Source organism: Nasonia vitripennis, chromosome 5, assembly GCF_009193385.2.
Source record: "Nasonia vitripennis strain AsymCx chromosome 5, Nvit_psr_1.1, whole genome shotgun sequence".
Classification (NCBI taxonomy): domain Eukaryota; kingdom Metazoa; phylum Arthropoda; class Insecta; order Hymenoptera; family Pteromalidae; genus Nasonia; species Nasonia vitripennis.
This window is the reverse complement of record NC_045761.1, coordinates 1572509-1594968: the sequence shown is the minus strand read 5'-3', so window position 1 is coordinate 1594968 and position 22460 is coordinate 1572509. Positions and strand designations below refer to the sequence as shown.

The following is a 22460-nucleotide window of genomic DNA, read 5'->3' as shown; positions in this document are numbered from 1 at the left end:
GTAGGCCGTCGCGTGGACACGAATATCTGATATTGGCCAATTACCCCTTTCGCAATTCCTTCTCGCATCGGTCCGAATTTAACGAGTGACCGTAAGCCGAGAGCTTTCCTCGTAAACGCACCGCCCTCGGGCAAAGCAGCCCCTGAGCAGAAGACGCTCGCAGTAGTCCACCCCGGCTTATCCTTCCACGAGCCTGTACAGAGGGCTGCTGCTGGCGTTGGGCTCGACCGCGCCTATAACACGTGGAAGAATCGCAGTAGGCCGCTGCTGATCTCGCGCGCAGAGAGAATCGCGCAGCGGCGGCAGCGGCGGCACAACACGGCTCGCGCGTGCAGTCTGCACTTGTCCCTCGAGCTTGCAGCAACGCTCTCCGCAACAAGTTTCGCGTCCCCGCAGGATTTCCTCGCTTTGCTCCTCGTCTCGCTGCGTACTCACACCCACACACGCAGTCATGTCGAGATGGTGAACTCTGAGGGAGGCTGCGTCGGATCGACTGCAGGTGAGCAGCGCTATGTCTTCCTTGGAATTTTGATCCTTCGAGAGAGAGAGGGGTGGCGTTACCCGATATCCGCAGGCCATGGCGCGTTGCGTTGGTGCGAGGCGAGAAAGCGATTAATAATACATGCGCGTCGGAGGAGGACGGATATTTTCGGCTGATGTGTCAATAGCTGTACACTGGCTTTTGTTCGCCTTGCACTGGTGAAATAGAACGGTTTTGTTTTGAAGAGGGATGAATGGATCGTGCGCGCTCTGTGTTTTTGTTGCAACGTTCGGGGAAAAAGAGCCAGGTGAAAGGAGAAGGACGCTTCCATAACGGTATAATAAAATAGAGAGAGAGAGAGAGAGAGAGAGAGAGAGAGAGAGAGAGAGAGAGAGAGAGAGAGAGCTGAATTTAACACTGTCTATCAACCATCTGTCTCGTAATTCACCTCCGCTGCACGCGCATCGTAACACGAGCCGAGGCAAACACAACTGCGTACGACCGCTCGAAAGTCGGGTTAATAGAAGATTCCTCCACTTATGAAAAAAAAAGTAAATTTTAATTTGTTGCACCACGCATAGCCGATATCGAAATCCCGTCCTCGGAATGCAGCTAGCTCAATGCTCGGCAATTCAATTACGCGATCCAATACTCCGTATAGCCTTCATATTCCATTAATACCGCACGCTCGCGCTTTCCCCGAACCAGCCCAATAGCCCATCGAGTCCAGAAATACTCATCGCAAAATCTCTTTTCTCTTTCCGGCCGTATCAGCAGCTGTAGCCGAGCAACGTCAGCCACTGCGACGAGCATCGAAATGAGCCAACGTTCGGATTGCGATCTCCAGCAGCAGCAGCGAATCTCGAGGTCCGCGCCGGTAACGCGCGGACAGAGAAAGGAGCCGTGGAAAGAAGATAATGCTGCAAACTGTTGCTCGCACGTCCCACGCCACACACTGCTGGCCGCGTAATAATAGACGAAAGCGGAGCAGAGCCGTCGTTCGTCAACGCACAAAGTGACAGACGCTGCTGAATCATCCCGCGAGAGCTGGACTCGAAAGTGTGCCGCGAAAAAGCTCAGCCTGTTGACAGATGAATTGATTCGAAATATAACTGTCGTGCGTTGCGGAGAAAGGGTATATTTTGATACGACTGTTCGGCCTCTTTTATACCGAAGTTATAGGTGATCGAATTTAGTAGGGTTAAAGGATTGTGCTGTCAAAGTATGTGTGGCGATGTGTAGTCCTTCATTGTTGGGTGTTAATTTGATCGATTAGTTCAATAACATACAGTGTGTGATCGAGTTTGATATTTGGAATATATAAAGGTATAATATACGGTGCATAACATTCTCGTTATCGACCTGATTTCTTTTAGTAGAACTAAGTAAAGTTTTACGAAGCCTTTTGAAACTGATTACAAACTCTAATGTAATTCGTGAGATGTGCGGAGATAAATTCTAAAGTAGTTCTAACAGTGTGATATTAATAAAAGACGGATAAAAGGTAGTCTTATAAATAGTGCTTTAAATACTTGAAGTGTTCCGAGCGGAGGCCTCCGACTGTGTAGTTTATGAGGAACTTTAAAATTTCTAAATTTAACTCCAAGAGCTTTACAAATATTGGATTTCGAGCGAACCCAGTGAATCGCAACGCAGCGCATTATTCTCGACGGATTTGTTCAAAATTCTCACAGAAGTAAGGCAAAGTTTCAATCGACTCCGTGTATATTAAAAAGCAATAAAATAAAACAATAACAATCGCCGAATGATCCGACGGTGTATAATTCCTATAGACGAACGAATATAATGATCTGAAGAGATAAAAGATAAAATTTCGACCAATCGTGCGATGATCCGTCAGTCCTGTCCGGCAACATCTTCGTTCTCGTCATCCACATCATGTCTTCGTCGACGTCGCTGCTGGTGCAGAAGGGCCTGTTGGCGTTGAGTCTCGCAGCAGCCCTAGTCCTCCTGTGCGCTATGGCTCGACGACGTCTGGCTGCCTTCGAGGAGACCCATCGCGCCCGGAACAACCTCATCGTCGAGGTTCTGGCAAACGTGAGCGAAGGTTTGGACCGAATCGAGGCCGGCCTGGATGACATAGCTGCGCGAGCCGCCGCGGCTAAGCTCAGGCTGGGACAATTGACGGCCGTCAGAAGACAGAATCTACTGGCTTGCGCTCTTTTGAGAGAAAAGAACCAGCAGCAGGAGACGCTGGCGGGAAACGTCGAGAAGGCCGAGAGGAGCAAGACTGCCGGCGTCGCGGCTAGAGCTGGAGAGAAGAGGATCAACAGGGGTATGAGCACGTGACCGGCTTTCGAGAGGCCGATGAGTGGAGGATTTTGTGATTTAGAGATCGTCGACTTCTGTGTCAGTACGCGATTTTCCGTTCTTTTATCATAGTCATAGTGAGCGTGTGAAAAAAATAGCACGAGGTAAATTAGTAGGTCGACTCTGCGAAGATAGTTGTTTTAATTGTTTTCTACGTGGAGTCATTGATTTAAAAGGGGTCGAATACAGTCGGTGCTATGTATCCAAACAGACATTGGTAGCATTTAGGACTAAGGAATTGTTGAACTAGATTACCTAGTGAATGCACAGCACGTAGTTTTGACTGGTCGGAATCATACATTTATTAAAAAACCGTATATATTCATAATGATTTTTACGATTACTTTTTCCTATCTACAGTACAAACTTATACTTTTTATAAATCGTACATTGTTCAGAAATGTTTTTTACAAAATTTATAAGGAATTTTACACATACGTATACATCCTAAATGGTGCTAACATTTTTTAACTTATAATTACTTTTGAACTCATGTCTATTTGTCTATACAAAACTCTACCTTCTTATAGTAAAATGTCCTTTGTACACTACTTATACCCTTTTAGTGACTGATCTACATAAACGAGAAAGACGTTTAGTTCAAGTTTCTATACACATATGAGGTGCTGTAGTATTATGATGCTGAAAGAATTGATTCCTATGATTAATCAATCAGTTGGAGCACTGACATTTTTTACGCGTTTTACTTAGTGTATAACCAATTCACGTGCCAAATTTTATATAAGTACTTGTATAAATCCACTGTATGAAAGTAGTGACCATGCTGAACTCACGATTGCCCGAATCACTAAAAATTTTACAGTGTCATTGTAAAATTTTTTTGATAATTAGGGCGTTAAAATAGGCCTGAACTGATTTGAAATTCTACTAAGATTGTATAACTACTTTGTTATGGATCTAAATGTGATATTATACCACTGACCACTTTATACTATTACTTTATACTAGTAAAAAAACATCTATCTGTTAAATGAATTTATAGAACCTATCTGATCTTCTTCGTTAATGAGAATCTACCTTTGTATAGATAAGTTGTATGAAAATTATTAAAAACAACAGTACAAGATCTCGGCTTAAGAAACTGTCGAAAAATGTATCAACGCAGGGGAACAATATCAGTGTATGCAAAGCGAGCGAGGAAATTGAAATGTCACTGTAACCTCGCGCAAAAGAGCAAATCACTGAAGAATGATGAATATTGTAAATTGAAAAAAATCGGCGTGAAAAATGCAAAATGTACTCAAATAATCATAAAAGCATTTATTTTTTCACTAACAAAAAAGATTGTAAAAGGCTACGCGAAAAGATTCTTCAACAAGAACGGTAAGTGATAAGAGATAAAATGAGACAATCACGGCGAAACTCTGAAAGAGAGAAGAGATATCCTCGGTTCGGAGGCGAGTCATAAGAAGCGAACGGAAAAGAATGAATAATATTTATGTATAATGTGAAAATTGAAACGAATCTCGAAGAGGGCCAAAATTCTATCTATTCGTATATATTAACTGTTCGCCGCGCAGATGAATGGACGTAGAAATCACGAGGGCACAACTTGAATATTTTTAATGAAAATGACTATGTATAACGAGTTTAATTATTGTTTGCGTATCGAAGCTAAGATAATTGTAAAGTATCACCGTTACACGATACCACTTTCCGAATTCCGACTGTTGTCATCGAAAATGTATAATTGCACACTTCCAACGTAGATAGTATACTCTCTGTGCCAGTCACGCACCTCACTTAGGCTGTCAATAGTAAACAAAACCATTAGATCTCTTGTGTAAGTTATCACAGCTGTGTACGATATATTATGAAGAATAAATATGAATCACGTAATGTACAATATTACTCCGAAGTTTTTTCTTAAACCAGCTGTATTAAATTTATTTTATCGAGTATAAAAATAAAGAAGTAAACACCGCGGATAAGTCGACTTTCAACTAAACAACATCACGTGTGGTTATCGGTATTGATTGCTGTTTTCGACTAGTGCCAACGATAAATCCAAGAGAAAAGCGCCGTCCAATCGAAATTTCCTCGTAGAAAAATCTCGAGAATGAGAAGGCTGGTTTTCTATCCTTCCACTAAAATTAAGCACACGATACACTGATCCAGAGATTCGCGGTAAGTACAGGTCTGTAGCAAGGTCAATGGCAGAAAGCGCGCACGTAGCAGCGCGGAGCGTATGAAGTGGTAGTGGTATGACCGTATCATCAGACAAGAGCGAAACAGCGCAAACTACGAGCCGGTTCGCAGGTCTCGGCAGTTCGCTCGAGACCACTGTCCGCATTGGTACGTACACGTACAGCAGCTGGTCGTCTACTCAGTAGCTGAAAACCTACGCGCCGAGCTTCGAGATGTGCGAGTCTAGCGAAAGTAAGTAAATTTTCTCGTCCGAACTAGCGTACACGTAAGCCTCACGCATATGATCCCTCGATTGCGTCCGCGGCCAAGATCGATTCGCGAGATAGCCGTGCGCGCGCGACGATGCATATGGATGCAGGTATACATACTCGGGAAACTCATTAACGTCCTGCGCGAGCGCGTGTGTCGCGGGAATGTTTGCACAGTAGATTGAGCGGTGATATTTTTTTGCCTACTTATGAGAGACGCGTGTGCGGTTTTTTGCGCGTATAGACGTATACGGGTTTTGCGTAAGAGTCTGAGCGAGCGAGCGCGAGTGCGCCGATTGGAGTGTGCAAAATCAGACGAGAACGTGCAATTCCGATGAGGAATTATCTCTCGCCGCCGCCGGGATTAATGAGTGGATTTTGCGGTACTTGATGAGTAGACGTCTTTTTTTCTCCGCGAGTCGGAAATCGAGACTACTTTCTGGAATCGACGCCGATCAGTATGTATATTCTTTGATTCACGCAGAGAGCCAATATATATTTGCTTGTATATACTTTCAGAGATTAGAATGCTCGCCGCCGAAAGAGTTTTTACGTATATAAATGTGCACGTTGCGCTATGACGCCTGGTATAAATAAGTGCGCGCATTGCTAAATATGCTCAATTAAAATGTGCAACGCACGGCTGCGCTGAGATTTTTCTGCGTTATTTATAAATTGGAGTTGTATTTTTCGTCCAGAGCACTAGAATTGTAACGTGTAGCGATCGTCAGAAAGATAAATCAATATAATAGACGTCAGTCTAATAGACGTCAGTCTAATAGACCGCGCTGCTCTAATTATCAATTACGAAAACAAACTGCAACTAATACAGCTATTATATAGATCGATTGATAAAACACGAGGAAATTACAGTGCGCTTAGATTAGCGAGTGATCGCTCTTGCCGTTGTTACTGTACGTGTAGCGCGTGATAAGTTTTATTTCCATTATGCATACGCGAAAATAATTACCATAATCCTATGATGATTTGATTCAGCTTGTAATATTTATAGATCGCGTAATACAGATTTTTTTCAGCTGTCTATAGTTTTTAGACACGACCGCAGCACACGGAAGTGCGGTTTATTTAGTTTACTTTCACTCGAAAAACACTTATTTGATTAATGTAAGAAAATTTAGCAAACACCGCGTATATAGTGATGAGGAAAGGTAATGAAACTTAATTAATATCAGGGCCACGCGAAATTGTGTAATGAGTATAAATAAGCCTGAATAATAATTACGTAAAGATTTTTGGACCTAATATATCAAATAACGTTGCAATACACGCCAGGTAGCATTCCAGCTTTTACGGGTGTGGTACGCGAGATAGGGTGTTCTCGAAATACCCTGTACACATAGATCCTTTGTCTTTCCTTCACTTGCCGTTCATATAACGTTAAGCCAGAATGGTTAATCAATAATCCGCGGCACGTACTTTATTTATTTTCAACTTTTTTTTTAAATGCCGTTGTATAATTTGATCGCAAGACACTCGTGTGATAAGCTTTGTTTATTGCTTCGACGATTAGACGGTATCTTTTTTTCACCGTTTAAAACGGCGTATAACGGCAAACATTTTTGAATAAAAAGTACGCACCGATCGCTATTGCTTCGGTACGAATATAACCCGTAATGTAAATCCATACGCATTCAAATCGATCGTTGCTGCGAAATATGATTTTACAACTCGCGTGCGGATATCGCCATAACATTTTCACTACGCTCAAATCGATATTTTCATCGCGAATATTGCAAGTTTGCGCAATTCTCATAAATTCGTATTTAAAAAAAAAAGAAAAGAAAAGGCATATGCACATTCCCAAACAGCAGGCATACACAAGCGCGGCTTTCTTGTATCCCCCCTGAAAATCGATAGAACGCGCGGCGCGCGACTATACAGAGAGTAGAAACTTTTCTTCTCCCGCAGAGAATGTGGCCTGCAGCGGCCCGGGTTATGCGAGTCCGCGTGAGGCGATGCTTCGCGGGCCTCGCGAGAAAATTCTCTACGTCAACTGCATCCACACGGACCCGAAGAAACCAGATGTACTGGCGACCGTCGATGTCGACCCGGAGAGTCCCACTTACTGCCAGGTGCGTTTCAAAGAGCTATGTATGTATAGGTATATGATCGATGCTGCGAGACACGAGGCCGCGCACACTTTTATCGTCTTAGGCTTGTTTGTGTTTTTTAAGCCTCGATAGCTCGTCACCTCGTGACTGTTTGAACTGATAACAGCGAAATTTTGCTTCGAAACACTGTTTTTAAGTGTTCGAAAGGTGGTGATTCAAAACACTTCGAATGTAAAGCGTTTAAAATTGAATAAATTTTTATCCAAAGTTTAATATTAAAATAATTGTGAAATTTTCCACGGGTACCGCATTTCTCCCAGGACTATGAATTGAAAAATATAAGCCAATTATTCCCCCATAGATCGCATTCTATAACCCAACTTTCTCTTTCCCTCAGCATCATTCGCAAGCTTTCCGTCCTCGCCCCTCATCTCCTGAACAGCCACTTCGAGCATGTGTCCTCTCTCGCGCCTACCTTCCTAATCCATTATCTTTCTTATCTTCTCCCACGGCTTTATCCTCGCGGCCCATCTCTTCCCCCATAATCGCGCTAATCCCGGCGTTAAACGGGCAGCTTTGCGTACCGTACATATTTGTCCTGTATTCGAGCTGCATGCACACCTCGCGATGTCTCATTTTTCTCTCATTTCGTGTGTTTGCCCTCCGTTTGCTCCGATCAGATAATCCACAAACTGAGAATGCGGGAGGTAGGCGACGAGCTCCACCACAGCGGCTGGAATATCTGCAGCAGCTGCCACGGCCAGCCCGGCAAGCGAGACACTCTCGTGCTGCCCTGCCTCATGTCCGACAGGATCTATTTCGTCGACGTCAGCGACGAGAGGTCGCCCAAGATCAAGAAGGTCGAGTATACGCTTATCTTCCGCTTGTATCGGATCTCTCTATTGTGCCTCGTATAGCTGCGTTTCGGGGATTAGATCTCTGTTATATTGTACCTTTTATGGGGACAGATGCGGGAAACTTTCGGTTTTCCCTCGTTTTATCGCCTCGTAATTGGCTGAGCCGTACCTCTGATCAGTAAATCTACATAACGAAATTAAAGCCAATCAAGTTGTTGTTGTTGCTCCAATGTGTAATATCACACCCGCGATTGCATTAGCTCACCGCCGCGACCATAGCGGTATATATTTGCCACGTGTGCAACACGTGTGATGCGGCGCCGGAGAGTTGACTCATAATATGAAAACGTATTCCCCTCTCGGCGTCGATCAGGTCCTGGAACCGGAGGATATGCACAAACATGGAGTGGCCACTCCGCACACGTCCCACTGCTCTCCCACCGGTGAAATCCTGATCTCGACCCTGGGAAAGCCGAGCGGCGACGCGCACGGGGACTTCCTCTGCATCGACAGCAAGAGCCTCGAGGTTACCGACACCTGGACGCGCGGCGACAAGAGGGCCAAGTTCGGCTACGACTTCTGGTACCAGCCGTACCACGATGCGCTCATCGCCACCGAGTGGGGTGTGCCGAACGTGTTTAAGAGGGGCTTCTCCACGGAGGATCCCAGGAGCGTAGGTAAAGCTGGGAAAGATTTTATTTTATTGTACTATTTTATATTTTGAATGCTTTTGAGTGTCTTTCATATACGACTGGTCAGTGATCAGTACACTTTAATAATCATGGATGATTTAATGTTTTTTCAGCGACATATGAGGGTTCGTAGTATATTATTGACTTTTTACAAACTCACCTCTCTGTGTGTTATATTCCAGCTTTGCGATCATGATGCTCGTAACAATTGGCGTAGGAAGCGTAGTAGAGCACCAGATTTGGCTTGCAGCTGCACAAGCGATAATCTAAAACAAAAAAAGAAAATAACGTTAGCTTTTTGAAATAACTTCACCAATATAGTATTGGCATTGCGTTACGCACTCGCAAAGTTTAATTTTTTCGAGCCCATTGTTGTTCATTAACTACAATAAGTGGTGTTAACTAAAAATAATACATTATAACGAGCAATAATTTCACCCGCCATAACGTATACTAATACGAATCCGCCAAGACTCGAGATATCATAGTGTTAACGTTTAACGCAAAATCCACACAATGAACTAATTTTTACAAAATTAAAGCGCGCATCGTTTTCCAGCAGAGGTCTACGGCAGAAGCCTGAACGTCTACTCGTGGAAGGACAGAACGTTGCAACAGGTGATCAACCTCGGCGAAGACGGCATCACCCCGCTCGAGGTGAGATTCCTTCACGATCCCAAGAGCAACGAGGGCTACGTCGGCTGCGCTGTCCACTCGACCGTCTACAGGTTCTACAAGAAGGACGACGGCACTTGGGCCGCCGATCAAGTCATCAAGGTGCCCGCCAAGAAGGTCCAGGGATGGATGGCTCCTCACATGTCTGGTAAATAGAGAATCGTTATAATTTACGCGCTTCGTTTTCCGTCCTTGCGCGAGTCATTCGTTTTAATGAGATCGAGTGGAATCTCGTAATTTTGAGGTTCGTTGCTGTGACAGCCGTTTATTAGAGGGACGTGAGTTTTGTTTCTCGAGGTAATTGCTCGCTAGCTGAACTTGTCATTACCCATTCATCGGATTAAACCATATAAATGACTCTCTATAAACAATCTGCAATTCCGAGCAAACCTCGTTCTCGCAAAAATAGCACGTCTTACGCAAGCGCAGATCGCGCGCGCACAGCAACATAATCGCACGTTTCCACAGGTATGATAACCGAAATCCTCATAAGCTTGGACGACAAGTACCTGTACTTATCGAACTGGCTGCACGGCGATGTGCGCCAGTACGACATAACCGACCGAGCCAATCCGAAGCTCGTGGGCCAAGTCTTCTTGGGAGGATCGATCCTCATCGACTCCAAAGTCGAGGTGCTCGAGGATCCGGAACTAGAGAAGCAGCCGGAACCGGTGTACGTGAAAGGACGCAGACTAGACGGCTCGCCGCAGATGCTGCAGCTCAGTCTCGACGGCAAACGCCTCTATGCCACGTCGTCGCTCTTCAAGCCCTGGGACCGACAGTTTTACGCCGAGCACGTCAAGTGAGTTGACGATTTGTCGTTTTATTTTTTAGGCAAGCGCTCCGGACGAGTGGAAAAGCTAGAAAAACACAGAGCACCGGGGAGATGTTCTATTATTTTAGGATGGGCTACCGGTGGCGCTCATTTGCGTCGGACGTGACGAGTGTCGAATCCGGGAGCCGGATTTTTTGTTTTTGGGCGACGATTTTCGAGCGTCTTGTTGCTTGGTCTGTTTGGCTTCGATTTGTCAGTTTGATCGGCTGGGGTGTGCTTAAAAATACATTTTCTTCATTGAACTCGATGGAGTACGCTCACTGCTTCTAAATTTAAGAGTAAATATTTTGTTTTTCTAGGCATGGATCGGTCATGGTGAAACTTGACGTTGATACCGAAAACGGAGGAATGAAACTCGACAAGAATTTCTTGATCGACTTCGGAATTGATAAGTCTGATGTACTACTGGCTCATGAAATGAGGTGTGTACACGTCGTTGTTCGACAATTCAGTAATAATTATTCTCTTCAGAAAAATTGACAACTTGTTCGGGTTTCAGGTACCCTGGAGGGGATTGCACATCTGACATTTGGCTCGCCGATGATGCCAAAAACTGAACTAGTTATTCTTTGTTTGTGAGTGTCTTTGAAGGTATGATCTTTAATTCAATCAACGTTGTCCAGTGCCATTTTAATAATTCTTGTATACTACAACCGTTGCGAATGTTAACTGAATAATTGTATACTTTCAGCAATATGCCTGAATTACAGTAACTTAAAAAATAATTAAATCTGATCCTAAATTTACTAATTTCCTATAATACAAAAATAATAATGTATTTTTATAAAATTGCATTACCATACACGTTTTTATCTACATGGGTCGAAGAACCATCAGCAGTAAAATTTTAAACGAAATCCTACTGACCGACTGCTGGAGTTCGAACTGAGAAACTCTGTAGTCGACTGCTTGATGGACAGTATTACCAGAGGGCGCTGTATATTTCTTCTACTGGAGTTGGGAATGGGGTGAAAACAAAAGGCCATTTAAAATGCTGAATTGATTATTTAAAAAAAACACAATAACAATTTATTTGTCCATATCATCGTTAAATTTTTAAACATACAGTTTACGCGTACAGCGACAAAAATATATCCCTACGATTACATTTATGAATATCACTCGTATTTCCATTTGTTCAGCTTTGGCAAGCCGATGACAATGCAATATATATTTACAACCGTGCATATTCGTCGCTCGTATCCTGGCTCGTGAAGATCGTCGCTAATGCAAAAATCGCGACTGGCCTCGCCTACCTTTCAAGTTTTCTTCTTCCTAATGCTCGCTTTTTTGTTTGTAAAGACTACTTGCGATTACACTTAAACACGCTTAAATAATTATTAAAATATATAAAAAAAAGGATAGAAAATAGTATAAATTTAAGGATGACAATAATGGAAATGATATGCTGATCGAACCGATGTCGCGCTGGCAATATCAAGGCATTTTGGCCGAGATGCCGAGAAAAGTTTGCCGGTAATGGATCTTCGCCTGACTCGCGAATCGCGCGGGTTTGTCCTCATATATATTTTTGCGACTAATTTCGATAATATCCACAAGGAAGAATTCAACATCGAACCGCAAACTTTCCTCAACACCCGTGGCATTTTGAGCAGCGAAAAAGCTCGAGTAATCTCCTTTCCTCCAATATAACATAATGCGATTAAAATGAATCCACTACACGTTAATATTCATCCTCCTCCTCGGGTCTGACTTGGGGGAACCTCCTGAGTCCCTGCTGGTTCGCCTGTGTCTGAGGTCGTCTCTGCTGCAGCGGGATGTTGACCTCCTCGGGACTGCGGAACACCTGGTTTATCGGGACACGGTACTGGGGCGTCGAAGGCGAGGGCTGAGGTCGACCGCCGCTCGGCAGGCTGTTGATCGTCGGGATCGGCTGCTGGGCGATGTAGATCTTGGAGGGAAAATTTAACGATTAGACTTTTCTCACGCAGCTCGAGCCATAATTTCAATTAGCCGGGGAAAGTGAAACCGATCGCGATTTCATTCTGAGAAATCCACACACATAACGTGAGACTTACCGGTCGGCGCTGGGGAGCGTTGTTGGTGCGGTGGTACTCGTCGTTTTCACGCTCGTCCGTGTAGATGTCAGAGGGGAAGTATCTCTCGCTGTAGCGCAGAGTGACGTTGGGCTTGCTCTCGGCCTCGTCCAAGTTCAACGGCTTGTACAGGTACTCGTTGACGAAGTGGTACTGCGAGCTCTTCTTGCAGGTGATGTCGCCGTTCGGTGGCATGCAGATCAAGTGTACCTGATGGAAAGTGAATCCCTCGGGACAGATCCAGGAGTGCTTGGCGTTGTCGTGACAGTAGTGGAAGACCTCGCAGTTGAGCTCCTCGTCGGCGTAGTAACCGGTCTGCTTTCCGACGCAGTCGAACTTGCTCTGGGGCAGAAGGAGGCTTAAACGGTCGGGCTCCTCCTTCTCTTCCTCGAGCTCCTCTTCCAGCTTCGGTGACAGAACGAATTTTAGATTGATTCAACGAGTTTGGAAACAAATCTGAAGAAGCTATATAACTCTGTAGATGAAAGCGGGATATCGTACTTTGTATTTTACCTGCCCGTTCTTAGAGAACTGCTGGGGTCCGCCGCCGCGGATCTGCTGCGCGCGCTGCTGCGAGATCTTCACCGGGGCCGTGTGCTGGTACTCGCGAGAGGCGTCGATCACCGTCTGGGGTTTTCTGTATCCCTGCAATCGCTTTCCGTTAGTCAATATCACTCGCTAACGTCGCGGTAAAAATTCACATCGGAAGCTTACCTGGGGCGTGCTGGGGTTTCTGTAGATAGGTGCGGGCGACGGCGTGGGCGTCACGGCGTTGTCTTCATAGCTGTTGTCGCGGTAGCCCGAGGAACCGCTGTAGCCACTGTACAGCGGTCCGAGACTGGACTTGCTGGGATAGGCCACCGAGCGAGTCTCTATATTGTCGCTGTACTGGCCGGCGGCCACAGCGGCTGCCCAGAGCACCAGGCACAGCCGATACATCTTACGGCTTGTTTCTGAAGAGAAATAAGAGAAGAATTAGTGAAATTTTCGAAACAGCCTTTCTCGCGTAACTTATACATCAGGCGCACACGCGTATAATCATAATCATCCACATCCAGCCGCAATGAGCTGAGAGTTTCTAATCGCGCGAAGAGCCATTACTCCCCGAAAAGAGCGTGCAGGATGTCCGTCACAACGATGACTCGCCGCGCGTCGAGCAGGTGTCGCGATATCGAAGAAAGTCCGCACAATGCAGTGTGCCCGTGACCCAGAATATCGCCGAGGAGAAACCTGACGCTGTTCCTTCTTTCGGCTTTATTGTCAGGTGCGAAGCTAATGGGCAATTTCCCGAAGTGAGATTAATATTGAAAAATCCGCGCTCCCAGAGAAAACTAAGCCAACAAAATCGCTCGAGATCATAGTCCGACGATATGACCGGTATGCAAATCGCCGCGCCGAATTATATAAATCAGTCTTCCGCTGTATACACTCCAGAATGTCATTTTACGTAAACCCCGGCAACTCCCTCGTGGCATTGAATATTAATCCCCGCGAGCTTGCGTTTCCTGAAATTATAATTCGCCCGTTATACGCAGTAGGAGACACGATCGGACTTTTATTTGCCGTGTATTCTCGATAATAACCCGCGCTCGCCGCTTTCTATGTGCGTCTATAGTAGCGCAGGAGAGAAATCAGCCGGCGCTTATCCGCGAAAATGTTTTCTCGACAGCTGAAAATCCAGTAGTCGTCACGGTCGTTGACTCGAACTGCTGGCCGATACCAGGATCGCCAGTTCGAATTTCGCGATGACGCGTATGAGCTTTTGATCGTCTGGAGATCAAATCGAAATATTATCAGGAAAGTGAAAAAGGCTCTCATCGCGGATTATGCTTTTCATTCAAGGCTCGCAGGAAAGCGAGTCGAACTTTCTACAAGCAGAGCGTTGGACATGAGCAGTTGCTTGTCGCGCACCACTGGCGGTGGCTTTCGTTTTGGGAAGACCGTCGAGGTTCTTTCGTGATTTTTTTTCCAGTATAGGAGAATTACGCCAAGCCGAATTTCTCGCTTCCGAGCGATAAAAAATAAATCCCCAGCAACAATGACAATAAATCCGTCGTCGCGTATACACGTATGTATCCGAGTATAACGGAAGCGAGAGAAAGAAATTTTCGTTTCGTTTCGCACGGTCATGATTAAACGCCGCTACGATTTCTTCGTACATACACGGACGAGTCGTATAATATCTCGGTGCAGACGTTAGGCGCACGTACGGAGCTTTATAAGGCAAATGGGGCGCTCGAGAGTTTTGAAAGTCGGTAAATAATGAAGCGGAGTTGTTCTCCGTTCGGAAAGAAAGCCCAGTGTAATTTCTTAGTACGAAGGAAATCCTATTCTCGTAGAGCTTCGTTAGACTCGATCCGATCAATGAGACAGTTTTGGCTTAGGTAGAAGAATAGCCTCTGCGCCACCTATCTTCAACAAACGCATTACATCATCGATACCTATTCAGGACGTCTGCGTGCGTTTCTTCCTGGTCTCCCGCACAGACGCACATGAATCACGTCGGTTAAGGCATACACCGGCTGCATCAGCTCTACCGTTTTAACTCAATCGAGCAGCTCGTTAATTTCTCCATTTGGACTCGTAAACGGCTACTGCATGCGCGCATTTACGCGGAAATATTCGTCGAAATCTTTTTTACGCCGATTCGCGTTGCCTTTTCGAGCGACGTGGGCCGGATCGATAGCAGTTAATTATTTTGCGCGGCTGAATTCATTTTCTGCCTATCTCGAGAAAAAAGATCCACGTTGATCTGAATAACGGTTGGATAACGCGCGTTGTGGGATATCGTAAAAGTCGATTCTGTAACTAGTCCCGGCGTTTACCTACTTATTACATTATTATCTCCGCCGCTACCGCGACTACTTGAAATTTTGCGCGCAGCCCGAATCAAATCGCGTTAATAATTACGGTTATACTTTATTACACATAATAACTCGCAGTTTTTATCGGCGTTGTTTATTATTTTTATCGCCATAAGTATTATACAATTTTTCACTCGCACAAAGCCCGGCCCGACGCGCAATCGTCGTTATGTCTGCGATTTTTATAACCATTACGCTGGCATTCCGCCCGGCTATATCCAGGTAACTACGAGAGGACATTAACATTTTACAAGAGGCACAGCGATATTGCGCTTCTGACAAAACATGAGCGGCCCACGCTGCAGAGTGAGAGAATTTTCTCAAAGAATTGAAAATTTTTCACGCGACGCGAACGGCGATTGTCTCGATTCACTAGGAAGGAATGCGCGCCTGTATGCTAATACGCAGCGTGATACATCCTGGGATAAAGCACGCACACGTATGTATGGAAGGAATTATCTGCTTTTCGAAAGTTTTCTTTCGAGCTTTGAGATTTCGAAAGCCGAACGAAATCACGGTACGCCCTGTCGGATTGCGCGGGACTCGCTCCTCCCACGAAAAACTTTGCAGCAGTCCGGCCATTTCTCCATCCCAGTTTTCCGCAACTCCTCGGCTTATTTGCATTTTTAACTACCTCCATACCCGCGGCTTTCGGCGGCACAATTACCGGCGACTCTCGCGCAATATGCATTGCATCGCGTTCGGCTCTCGAAAAAGTCGAGGGAAAAATCCCCGCGAATTTTTGCCTTTTTCAACATCGCGAGAACTAACGAGAAGGAGAGACACTCCGCGCTCTGGCATTCCTCTCGCGTTTACTGCGAATCATTCGCCGATCATTAGGAAGTGGAGTGAAAGTGCCGCCGCCGCGCGCAATTTGTATCAATGAACGCGAGCGTGTACCGAGACTGCATATTATATATTCGTCCCAGAGCCGCTTATGCTTATCTCAAGCTGACTATACGCGGATTTTTTTTTTTTACTGCGGAGTTTACTTCCGGGAAGCCGAGCTGCAGACAACTGAGTTTTCGCTTTCGGACACACTACTGCAGTGTATACTTGTATTATAAAACGAATGAGCGGCTTACTTTTTTTTTATCTCGAGTTGTGGGATATGTTCCACGGGGATTGAGAGGAGAGTTTTTAATGCTAGACGTATCACGAGAAAGGATGCAAAGGCAAAAACTCGCGGCGCATGGAGAATTATTTATGTGAACTCGGATCGTAAAGTTGCTGCGAGTACGTCCGTTATGTCTGTTTATGCGTTACCGTAAATCATATGCTCTTTCTCTCTGTTTGCTCCGAAAAGACGTACGAGCGCTTTGGATTATCGATGTTTTCCGGTATACCGTTGTCGATTCTCATGATGTATGTCGATAGTCAATTTTCGCGGTATAACGGCGATAAAAATAATCACTCAATTTTAGGAGATTTTACGATCGCACTTCATACATTTGGACGAGAAAGTCGTGACTCACGTCGAGGATGGAGTTACGTAAATTTTGAGGGGAATAATTGATTTTCACGCATGTTTAAAGCCAGAAGTTGCTCGGATCACTCGCACTGCACATCTGAATTACGATAAAGCGGTTGCAAGAAAAGGGGGGAATACCGCGGAAAGTGTCTCCATTAGATACTATACTCGCCTTAATTCGGATGAATTAACGTAAACGTGCCGCAATCCAGCTCTCGAAGGAAAAATATTAATCCGAGCCCGAAATAGCAGCAGTTAAAGCAAGCCGATATCGACGTAAAATTCATTTCCTTCACGGTTGCAACCGTCGATTTTTCACATCACAAAGGATCGATTTCCCAACGCGCTGCAGTCGCTGATTCTAAAATATTTTTGCGTAAACTGTTCGCAGTCAGGCACCGCTGCCGAATAATCGACTCGTCACGCGCAGATTCTACCTCGCGTCTCGGTCATCAGACACGATCGGCCTTCCTCGCGCGTGTGTGGATCCACTCGAGTGTGAGTAGTAGTAGTAGTATACAGTAATCGATCGATCGCTTTCGCGTCGCAGAAAACTGGACTCGATTACGCGAATGTCGGCCAAATTGCTATGATCTAGCGGGACTCCTTCGAAGGAGAGCATCGCGTATGGATAGTCGGAGAAATCGGCTCGGGCTTTTATTTTCCTCGGGACATAATGATCGTCGTCCCGTAGAAATTTTCTGGAGAGACGGTTTCCGCTGGTTTACGCCGTTTTTGCGCGCGAAAATATCCCGAATGAGTGTAACGACCGGTTATGTGCTGTATAGGTGCGCGACGTTTGATAAAAGTTCGGGGTTTTATGTTACTGCGGCTGCTGCCGAGTTTATATAAACCATTGTATGCCGGCGGGTCGTTTGAGTTTTTTACGCTTAATTAGATTGCGGAATTAATTGACGGCTGTAACTTAAACGATCTTGTTTACGATGTGAAGAGAGAGCTTTGTATTCGAAAAATAATTCGAGCCGAGATATAAACGATCGCTTTCTATATACGGGACCATTAAAGATTATTTAGTTAACGCGTGAAGGAAAAATTGGGATTTAATTGTGTTTATAATGCACGTGCGCGATTCGAGATGTAAAAGTCTCTCGCGCAATATCCAATTTAATAATAAAGCTCGGCTGAACTCACGTAGGAATCTGATGAATCAATTACATGCATAAATATTTTCACTTTCTAGCAATTTCGGCTAATAAGAGCAGCTCTCGGTGGACTCTGCGCACTCAACGACTGCCGTAATTGAAAATCGTAAAAGTTATTCCGCAATTACATTTTTACCCGTAAAAATGTAATTGTTTGCCCTGCATAAATTATATCCAGAGACCAAATTCGCCGAATTTTCAAATCCGCGCAGGAGCAAATTCCGCAGCGCATAAAATCCCTGCCATAACTGTCAAACCGACGAGCTCACCCCGTCGACATTAATCACCGGCAGTGCCCGATGGAAAAAAGGAAAAACCGCAAAAACTCTCACGGCGTCTCGGAATTCCAGTCGGAAAAAGACCACACACACACACACGCGCGGAACATAAGTCGAGCAGCGAAGTATTACGTAATGCAGGCGCGAAAGGGGAGATAGTTGTCCAGCGGGTACGTACGGCTATATGCCGGCGGCGGCGGCGGTGAGACTCGCGACAATACATAACCACCGAACTCTCCTAGGAGAACCGAACCCGTTTTTCGCGCGCGCGCGCGCGGGCTTTGAAAAAGGAAATCTGGAGCACGCCTATGTGTGTGTATATAGCTAGACGCTATAACGACATAATTGCGCCGGAGATTTCGTAAGGAGATCGCGTCGATGCAGTTTTCGAACGGTCTTGTAATGTACGTTCAGTTTTCCGCGATGGACGGCTTGATTTCGGACCCGCGAGTGTGCAGAGCTTGTAAAGTTCGAAACGAAACGTGCCTCGTATTAAGTTTTGAGAACTGGTTCGACTCGGCGCCGAATTTGAAAAATCGCCGTTGGGTAACCGGATCGGAATTGTTAATGAGCTCGAAAAGTCGTTAAAATTATACGATAGCTATTTAGAAGTTATCGCAAAGTAAGTAAGTAGCAAAGTCAGCGCGAGCACTTTAGCGCTTTTATTTTCGGCGTGCGATTTGCATCGTTAAATCCAAAGCCTATGTGCGTACTAGATATTTGAAAAACGGGTTTGTGTCGAAACGCTTGCGACATTCCGTTTGTCAAAAATGTTCGAAACGAGTTGGCTCGAATTATTTGTATCAGTTTGATTTTTCAAAAGCGCGAACGCCTCGATTACCGGTACTGTGCGTGCGTTATTTCGAAATTCAGGTAAATCAAGATTATGTCGAGAAAAAATCAAGTGATCTTATGGTATCCCAGGAATTCCAGACGTCGACTCGCCCTTGTTTCCAAGCTCCTAGCCGCATAGCGCATAGCGACGCGCATAATGCACGCACGCCTCGTTGCTCGCTTGGGCGGAACGAACTTTAGCCAAAGCCGCGCGACTTCCTGCATCGCGTGTACTTACGCCTCCGACACGCTCATTATGCATACGCGTCGATTTCCTCCTTAACGAGCCGATAAACGCGTCGCGATGAAAGTGATTAATATAGTTCGGGATTCGTTTCCGGTTCGGTAAAAGCGCCGGGGTTTTCCTTTTTTTGCGGGGTACGCTGCTCTCGCGTACGCGCGAAAACGAAAGTGTTTGCCGAGGGGAGATTAATGGGCTCGGGTGTTTGGTTTGATCGAGCGCGTGCAAGATGATTTTTGGCCTTTTTGAGGTGGAAGCTATACTGCTTTTTAATGGTTTGGTTGAAATTTTTAATTTCTCGGGTAGAGCTTTTGTTCGACGAGTGTTTCGAGCGCGGTATTGCGGAAAATCGTTGCGTAAGGTATTCGATTAAATCTCCCAATATAAAATTTCGATTTTTTAATTAAAGCGATCAGTCAATCAATCAAGCAAGCTTTCTTCGTTATAAAGGAGAAAAATTCACTCTGCACTCGACGATTTGCCACTCTTTTTCAAATCACTCGTCCTCACAGCACACTCGAGAAGAAAAATCATTCTCACTTACCTTCTTCCAATTAAATCAAATCTCCGAAACGAGCCAATGCAGCGGACAACGGGCTCGAGCGCAAAATAAATGCACAACGGGTTACGGTGTAAATATCTGTATCCTTACACACTGCGCTGAGCCAAGAGAAAGAACAGACGAACGGACACACACGCGGGCTTTATCTCGGCGAGCCTGCGAGACATTCTCTTATATAGCTTGGCCCCTCTGAAAGGCTCTCTCGCCTCCACCTGGCCGCGGCTCGAGCCGCCAACAGAGAGAGAGAGAGAGAGAGAGAGAGAGAGAGAGAGAGAGAGAGAGAGAGAGAGAGAGAGGGGAGAGAGTTTACGCGCTCGCCGATCCGACTTTCGGCGAGATGCATCCGATCGCCGACGATGTACGTATTGCTTTAATGACCTTAATTTCAGCGTGAATTTGAAAATTCGTACTCGAATATCCGCTAAATTTCCAAAACGTCTTTTTGCCATCTTAAAATTTTTCCCACGGCTCTACTTCGACTTTTGCAAGAGACGAGTGCGTGTTTTGACTTACGCAATAAGGGCAGTCGTTTTTCGGCGAGCTTCAAAGGAAGACCGGTGCAAGTTAACGTGTTTTTCCACTGAAAATTGCAGCGAGCTTGCGCCTCCACGTGCTTATTATATGAGTTCTCACTTTTTTTTCAAGGATACAACATTATTGTTCTCTGTTATTCAATATCAGATTTAATTAATCCCTCGCATCTTTACAGCGCTTCGAGAACACATTTTCTCAAAATCGCTTATGTCAGAGCAGAGCACATCTGTATGTGCGCTCAGGATATTTCGCAATCCGGGTCATTTCGCTTGTTGTCTCGCTCCGAGCCGAATGCGTCACGTAGCAATTGGGTGAAAAAACATTTTGCCAACTGGTATATTTGTATTTTGAAACACATCGGCTGAAAATAAACTCAAATCTAGTATATCCAACTATATACGTCCCCGCGAATTCCCCGAGTAAAAAGAGACCCACCGCTGGTCTGGTCGGACAAGCTCCGCGACTTATCGGTAAAACTTTGCGCTGATCATAACGGTTTTTAAAAGCAACACTTCTAGCCGTGCAACATTTGGCCAGCATTGCGAAAACAGCTGAAAATTCCTAAAAGCACGTCGACTCGATCACCAAACGAGTGTGTCTCGTAACCAAACCGATGATCCTCGTCATCGAGTCGTATCTCGTTCAAAACAAACAATCTCCCGCAATTTCCCCGGCTCTGCTACCCGCGCTGCACTCACACAGACACACACGCTCGAAGGCTGATCTCTATTTTGGATTTTTCTCAATTGCGATTGCCCACTACTTTCACTCGACGGCCGTAGCACGCACGGCTGAGCCGCGTGTTGCCGCCGCCGCCGTGCGCGCGCGCGCGGAGCGACTTGGAATCGCCGAAGGATGAGTTTTTTTTTTTCAGAGGATACTTTCGTGTGTGGGTGCAGGCTGACGTCGAAAATTTCGCCGCCGGCTGATTAATCCTGATGCGACTTTACGATTTTTCGCCTCGATTCAGCGCAAGCCAAAAGCTCCGCTCACGCAATTTCTTCTTCGAGATTCGAGAGATCTACCTACGGTCTCTCGGCCCTCGAGGCTTCTATACACCTTCGCCTCGGGGATCAGCTGGTCGAGAGGATTGAATAAAAAAAGAAGAAAAAGAAACGATTCGCTGGATGAAAAAAAACGGTCACGCTCGAGCGACGGTCTTGCATCATCGAAGGATAATACGGCGCGCATGACTCTCCGAGAAAGACTTTCTTCGGCTCTCCCGCGCTCGCGCTCGCGAGAGAGTGAAAACGCCCTCCCGCAGACGCATCGAGAGCAAGTGCGCGCGCGCTCGACTTCCGTGAGCGTGCAGTATAGCCTGCGCTTTTCGCATTGGTCAGCGGCCTTATTTGACCACGGGAGTGTGCTGCTTTTTCATTCTTTGAAGCTCGAGGGCTGCAGTATAACGAAGTATTCGTGCGCGAAAAAAAGTGTTGCGCAATATTTAAGCTGGATCAGGAAATCGAGATCGTGCATTAATTTGCGAGACAACAATAAATTCTGACGGTATATGCGGCACTGATAATATTATTAATTATTCCCATCGCTGCATCCAATACAGCACTAATTGGACTCTTAAAATTACACACGCGTGTTATTTTAAACTCCTCGGTATATAATTTATACAGTGCAAGTAATATTTTCCGTCGTCTATTATTTCCTATACTTGTTACCGAGAGCTTTCACTTCAACCCGCGAATTTCAGCCTCAGCGTAGCGCTAAGCTCCTTTTCGATTTCATTCCCAGGTCGAGAGAGGTTTACAGCTGCTCTATACGATTCCGAATACAATCACTTCTGTCGCGTGCGACCGTATAACCTTAAAGCTCGTAAACTTTTCCACGTCGCTCTTAGCCGCGAGAGCTGAACAATTAGATTTATTCCTTTTCAACAGCCGTTAATTGCCCGCCCAATTTTCTCGACGCCTTTAGTACTGATAAAACGAACTAGAGTTTTCAAGTATACACCGCGACACTGCAACGTTAAAAATAGGCTTGCGCTCGCGAGAGAGCGGACCTTTTAATTCGCAAAGTGAAATCGAACGTTTAAACATAACCTGGAGCGTAATACGCATTAGTTGAAGCAATAATTCATCGAA

General features: G+C 45.4%; 2 protein-coding genes across 13 annotated transcripts; one reads left to right on the top strand and one right to left on the bottom strand.

The window, feature by feature from the left end:
• Positions 1–338: 338 nt before the first annotated feature.
• On the top strand, positions 339–11468 carry LOC100122746 (methanethiol oxidase). Of its 11 annotated transcripts, XM_031931667.2 has the most exons (11): positions 339–499; positions 1256–5212; positions 7159–7322; positions 7982–8161; positions 8532–8835; positions 8964–8975; positions 9410–9673; positions 9994–10327; positions 10660–10782; positions 10860–10951; positions 11052–11090. In XM_031931667.2, exons 2-10 carry the CDS (start codon positions 5194–5196, stop codon positions 10915–10917), a joined length of 1458 nt encoding a protein of 485 aa, XP_031787527.1. In that variant the 5' UTR covers positions 339–499; positions 1256–5193; the 3' UTR covers positions 10918–10951; positions 11052–11090. The 11 variants fall into 11 exon arrangements, with proteins under 11 accessions (XP_031787527.1, XP_016842394.1, XP_008201863.1 ...); XM_016986905.3 differs by having other exon boundaries at positions 1259–5212; positions 10860–11468; XM_008203641.4 differs by having other exon boundaries at positions 9413–9673; positions 10860–11468.
• On the bottom strand, positions 11346–19991 carry LOC100122736. 2 transcript variants are annotated; one of them, XM_031931668.1, is made up of 5 exons: positions 19813–19991; positions 13132–13370; positions 12919–13062; positions 12400–12822; positions 11346–12272 (listed from the first exon to the last, which is right to left on the bottom strand). In XM_031931668.1, exons 2-5 carry the CDS (start codon positions 13354–13356, stop codon positions 12045–12047), a joined length of 1020 nt encoding a protein of 339 aa, XP_031787528.1. In that variant the 5' UTR covers positions 13357–13370; positions 19813–19991; the 3' UTR covers positions 11346–12044. The 2 variants fall into 2 exon arrangements, with proteins under 2 accessions (XP_031787528.1, XP_031787530.1); XM_031931670.1 differs by having other exon boundaries at positions 12931–13062.
• Positions 19992–22460: the final 2469 nt, after the last annotated feature.